The 6,445-nt window shown below is 32.7% G+C and overlaps 1 protein-coding gene across 1 annotated transcript; it reads left to right on the forward strand.

Annotated features, from left to right (window-relative positions):
• The first annotated feature begins 3,226 nt into the window (after positions 1 to 3,226).
• On the forward strand, positions 3,227 to 6,051 carry LOC125202040 (protein REVEILLE 2-like). Its single transcript, XM_048100352.1, has 5 exons — positions 3,227 to 3,666; positions 4,354 to 4,446; positions 4,537 to 4,648; positions 4,740 to 5,155; positions 5,241 to 6,051. Exons 1-5 carry the CDS (start codon positions 3,643 to 3,645, stop codon positions 5,706 to 5,708), a joined length of 1,113 nt encoding a protein of 370 aa, XP_047956309.1. The 5' UTR covers positions 3,227 to 3,642; the 3' UTR covers positions 5,709 to 6,051.
• Positions 6,052 to 6,445: the final 394 nt, after the last annotated feature.

Below are 6,445 nucleotides of genomic sequence, written 5' to 3' on the forward strand. Positions count from 1 at the left end.
TATTATAATAAAATTACCTCAAAAAACTTTATAATAATAGTATTAAAGAATACTAAATTACATTTACAACCTAGCTAATAATTAATATCCATCATACTATCGCATACTTACTATCCTATGTGCATATAAAAAATCTCAAAATGAAATTAACTAGAATCAAATAAAAGTTTTTTGGTAATCGCAAAGCGTTAAGTAGCATTAATATTGCGATAAGGGTATTTATGTAAAATGAGTAACGTGCTTTCATTTTCAAATGTATAATTATATTATCGCTTTCTTCCTATTTAATTTCTACACGTTCTAATATATAAATCAAAATTTGAAAAGAAAAGATTTTTGTGAAAATTAAATTTTGGAAGTGGAAGGTTTTCCAGAAAATTAACTATTGGAATACAAAACTTTAAACAATAGTGAAAAAGAGAAAATAAAGGAGGATTAGAAATAGATACTATTTGATGATTTAAAAAAAAATTACTCAATATCAGTAAAACAAGGAGTGTCAATCTCATATTTTATCTTACAATTGTTGGATAACATATCTGTTTTATATCGATCAAAGTTAATTCATGAATCCATAATGCACCCATAAATAAAACCTATCGTAACTACTAACAAGACTTTTACTTCTAAGTTTGGGCTTACTGATCGTAACTTTATTATAATATTTTTGGAGACATCTCCAAACTTCCATTTTTGGATTTGTGCCACGCATCATAGACCGCACCAAAATTGGATATATAGAATAATAATTGACTAATGGAAGTACAGAGAATGATCCATTGCTAACTACATCATTTAATTGCTAAATACAACTAATTTAAGGTTATAGGATTTTTGAAAACGTGTGGTCTACAATTTGTCATGTGTAATTTTCGTTTTTATTAATTAAATAAAAAAAGATAGTAAAAAAAACTTTAAATTAGGGTTTTGGATGAAAATGTCAATATAGTGTTCCGAAAATATCAACGCAATGCTTTGAGAATGTCAATACAATGCTTTAAGAATGTTAACTTATTGCTTATATTGACATTCTACATGTATTATATTGACATATTTTATATAGTATGTTGACATTTTGCATTTGCGAAAAAATTAAAAAAATTTGAATTATTTTTTCAAATTTTGACGTCGGAACATATGCATGTAGGATATCGTTGAAATCCTTATAAAATTATCTTTAATTTGATATATGTTATATGAATTTAAAGTTTTGAGATTTCTTTTAAAAGTTAGTTATAACTAATTTTGTAGTTAAATGACATTAATACCCCTATTGATAATTTTTGAAATTAATATTATGGCCTTATTGACCTTTTTTGTTGATCGTATTGAAATTTCGGGGTTAATGATCTAGGCCTTTAATTTGAATATCTAATGGCTATTATTTATTTGTAGTTAGCAATTAAGTATTGAGATAGCAATATAACACTCCTCTGGAATTATAAATGTATGATTATCAATTAAACGTGCGTGTGTCATAATGAGATTTTATTTTTAATTATTTTGTTTTTAATTACCAAGAGTATTTATCGGTGGCCTAGTGACTATTTTTCACGTCGATATGTAAACACCTCAATGGACAATAGGTGGAACAACTTGTCTAAAGATTTAAGATTGCTCTATACCCAAAAGCATGGATTGATCCCTGACCTTTAAATTAAGAATGCATTAGTCTCATACTACTCGACTGCACCAATTTTTATTTTTAGTTTTAATAGGGCTAGTTTCTTTTCTTATGGGATTTCAGTTCAAACTAGCTAGTTCGATCAAAAGTGTTAATTAATTAAATAGACTCTGATACAAAATACTAACGGTGAGATATTTTTAATGTAATCTTTATTCTTCCATTTGAAAAAATTTAAAAAGAAGAATAAATAATTAAATGTACGTATGATCTCTCTTCATATACGATATTTAATTTCAGCAATCATATCACCCAGGACCCCCACGACAAGATATTGGGCAAATTAATCACATATTGGGCAAATTAATCACATTTTATCTTCAATAGTTTATCCTTATCAATTCATGTCACAATAGTACACAATTGATTTTGAGATATTTACAACACATTAGACAATACGTTGACAGCTATACCTCAAAAGTATCTTTTTAATCAAATGCCCAAATTAACATACTACTATCACATTTACACAAAACTCTAGTCCCTACTCCCTACTCCCTAATTAGAATTTTTTTTAGTTTGTCCAAAAAATTTCTTTTCAGTGATCTTCATTTATCACTAATATTAATTCAAACTTTTTCTTTACAGTAGTTTATTTTATTAATTTTATATTAAAACTTATATTGATCACCATCAAAAAAATTTAAAATTTTACAATATAATACATACTTATTAAACATGACGTTGACTCGAAAGTATCTTCTAAGGTTTTAATCAAATACCCAAATTAACATACTAACACAAAACTATTAATATTCCTTCATTCCTACCACCACCAATAGTTCGAGTTTCCAATTTTACTTTATCAACAAAAATTAGTTTTAAATCATTTTTAATAGTACTTATTTATTTATATAACGTGGTGATCCTCATTTTCCACAAATATTAATTCATTATATTTTGTCTTTTATCTATTTTTATATTTGTTATATATTAAAATTCATATCAACGATCACCACCAAGACTTTTGATAATAGCCGGAGTAAATATAATAAAAATAGCATGGAAATCGAATAAATTATTAGTAGAACTCTAATACTCTTTTTAAAAAAAATATCCAATCCAAAAACCCCAGTTTTAATGGCCTACACATTCTGTGGATGAAAAATATATGGAGATTGCAATTTGCACCACATGAAGTGGATGAAAAAATCTACTTTATGTAGCACCACAAGATTATTATTTCAAAAAGAATTTTTATCTAGATAAATTACAAATAGTTCATTTTTGTTGAACATGAACCAATATCATCCACAAACATAAAAATTGACTAATATATATTATATTGAACAAGATTAGATTTTCCAACTCCCAACATAGCTCGAGAGAGCCAATGGATTTGCTCATTTAGATTCACAATAGCCAGCTTTCACTGCAAGATGACAACTTGGATTTTCAGATCTATTTTAAGCCACAAATTATAATATGTGCAATCAATAAAACTGTTGTGAAGGCTACCAAGATCATTATATCTGTCTCCCAACAAAGCAGAATTAAAAATTCTGAAAAGATTTGCTTGATTTATTAAAGTATAATATTTGATCAATTTAGGGCATGTGAGTAGTTGGGTGGTTGAATATCTTCCACAAATATCCTCACAAATGTTGCTGTCTATGAGATAAAGATATGGGGCCATGAGGCACGGACACGTGGCAGGGACCCATTTAATCTCAGCCACAAGAACTCAAAGCCAACACAAAGATCCTTTTCTACTCCTTCTCGATCATTCTATTGTTATTTTATTACCGAAAATTTCTATTTTAGTATTGTTAGATTTTTGGCAAAAAATGGCATAATCCTACGTGGCTTGCCTTGTTCCTATTTTATCTCTCTGATCTAAGTTCTCTCGCCCCTCATTTTTACACACCTCTCTCTCTCTATCTCTCCATTTTTAGGAGTAAAGTTGGAGTCTTTACTTTTCTTGAATCAATTTTTGTGTTTGCCCAGTTTTTGGTGCCATGGCTGCTGAACCTGAAGCTAAGGTCGGTTATTTTAATGAAATCCCATGTTATTATTGGTCTTTATTTCCTTTGAAATTAATCATTTATCTCCATTTATGCTTCTGTATTAGACTATTGTGGAATAAGGAATTAGTGAGATGCTTTGTTTTTTTGGTTATGTAGTAAGATTTCTGTTATCTCCAAATCTATTCACTTTTGCATGATCTTTCACCAGTAGCCAGTTGTGATATTCTAGAAGATTCTGAAATTGGATGATGTTGGGTTATTTATGGTAAATCAGATATCTGAGATTTATATACACATAATGAAGGAAGAAAGGCACTTCATTTACTCCAAGTTCTATCTTGATTTGTGTTTATCTGCTAGGAATTAGTCCTTGCATTTAGCTACTTTGTGAATGTTAAAATGATGGTTTGAGTTAATTGATTCATATCTCATTGAAAGGGGTAGAATCTGAGATACTAATGATGAGGATAAAAAGCAAACAATTGTCTAAAAGTAAACACCCTTTGTGTACAAACTGATTTTGAGAAGCTTTAGATAGCAGCTGTTAAATCTGTTTCTTGATTTGAAAGGAATGTTTTAGGCTAATTTTGCAGCATTTTGAATCATTTTCTTGAAAAATAAGAGGAATGGTTGTGGAAATGCCATATCAAACAGTGAGTGTTGTTGACAGCTATGCTTAACTGGTTTGCCTTTGATCCTCAGGATCAAACTCCCGGTGCTAGTCAGGACGCTTCAGGAGTTGTTAGCCCTCAGTCCACGGCCGCTGAAGCTAATAGAAACTCCTATGCACCTAAGGTTCCTATCCCCTTATGATGTTGTTGTCACTTGATTGGCATAGATTTGCAGCTCTTTATAATGTAGTTGTTCGTTTATCATGCGTACTAGGTGAGAAAACCCTACACCATCACGAAACAACGAGAGAGGTGGACTGAGGAGGAGCACCAGAGGTTTGTCGAAGCTCTCAAGCTCTATGGCCGTGCTTGGCGCCAAATAGAAGGTGAGTGTGGTGTAGGGTTGTTCCACGGTTGTCTTCAAACTGTCGTTTAAGTATAAAGATCCTTTTCCGATGAGATTTTGTGGTTGTGCAGAGCACGTGGGGAGCAAGACGGCCATCCAAATCCGGAGCCATGCCCAAAAGTTCTTCGCCAAGGTCACTAGGGATTCATCTGTTGATGCTGAGGGAACCTCGGATCCTATTGCAATCCCTCCTCCCCGGCCAAAAAAGAAGCCTTTGCACCCTTATCCTCGTAAAAATGTTGACCGAGCTAGTACAGAAGTGTCGGCCTCACATCAACAAGAAGTAATGAATGATGATGTTTTTGTTGCTAAAAGAGAGAACTACTCTCCTACTTCAGTTCTCTCAGCAATTGGCTCTGACATCTTAGAGTCCTCCTCGGTTGCTGATGTGCACAAGTCTCGACTCTCCCCTGCTTCGTGTGCCACGGATGCTTTTTCTGACAATGAAGAGGAGCGTGGCATCCGTTTACCAATGAAACCATCTATGGTATTCATCTCTGCTCATGCCACTAGATATCGTTTAATAAACTGATTCGGGTGCTAATATTTGCTCTCGTGTTTTGATCACCCAGAAGTTTGAACTGTTTCCGAAGGAGACAGATTCTACGTTGGATTCTCCATACACCACCGAGGCTCACACAAGCATCAAGCTCTTTGGAAAGACCTTTGTGGTAAGAGACACTCCAAAACAGCCTAATGAGGAGTCCGAGAGCTGTAGTGACAACGTTGCTAATGCAACCCCACCTCGTACTAACGTGGATAACATGTTTGCCCTGCCTTGGTATGCTTGGTACACTCATCCGGTATACACTTGCCCGTTGGCTCTTGAAAAAACGAACCAAACAGAGGATTCTTTGGTTGGTTCGAACAGTGGATCAACGAGCGGGTTGAATGGTGATGGCCGGAATATTGATGTTGTCGAGTCCTCAAGCCCTCAATCCCAAAAAGGTTTTGTTCCGTATAAGCGGTGTTTGGCAGAAAGGGACGATCAATCGTCCATGTCTCTTCGGGAGGGGCGAAGGGCGCGCGCGTGCTCATAGCATTGGCGCATTTTAGGTGTAGCCTCGTCTCGTTTAACTCTTTAACCGAAAGCCTAAACCCTAAACGTGGAGATGAATATGATGATGCTGAGTAGAACTGGACTTGATCAAGCGATTTTCTTTTCGAGTTGTGTTTTCAGATTCTGTTGTTTTCATTTTTATATTATGGGTAAATGAATATAAATTTAAAGGCTGCTTCGCGAAGGTCTCAAACTCCAGATATTTGGCCTCACGCTGTTTTCATTTTTGTAATATGGGACAGATGAATTTGCTGCAAAGGCAGTTTTTTTTTTGTTTCTTTATTTGTAATGATTTTATCAATAAAAGTGATGGTTACTGAATTTATGACGAATTTCTGAAAAAAATTGAAATCTGATTTCAATTTTAAATCCCAATCACAAATTTAATTTCTGTAATTTCGAAAATTAAAAAATATGCTATTTATAAGCCCAGTAGAATCCAAATCAAAATCTGCTAAAAACCGAGTAGATGTTGGCCCACTTAATATTTACAAGGCCAAACATACGGCCCAAATAAAACTCTAATTTTCTTTGTAAGAGAAATTTTCAAGGTCTGATGTAAGCAAGACATTTAATTTACTTTATTTTAGTCTAAATTTATAAAAAATAGTAATATCCGCACTACATAAAATAAAAGTTAATATTTATATAACAACATTAGATAATAAATAATACTCCATAAATTTAGATATCATAAATTAGAAAAGTAAACCTAAG

This window comes from Salvia hispanica, chromosome 1, assembly GCF_023119035.1.
Source record: "Salvia hispanica cultivar TCC Black 2014 chromosome 1, UniMelb_Shisp_WGS_1.0, whole genome shotgun sequence".
NCBI lineage: Eukaryota > Viridiplantae > Streptophyta > Magnoliopsida > Lamiales > Lamiaceae > Salvia > Salvia hispanica.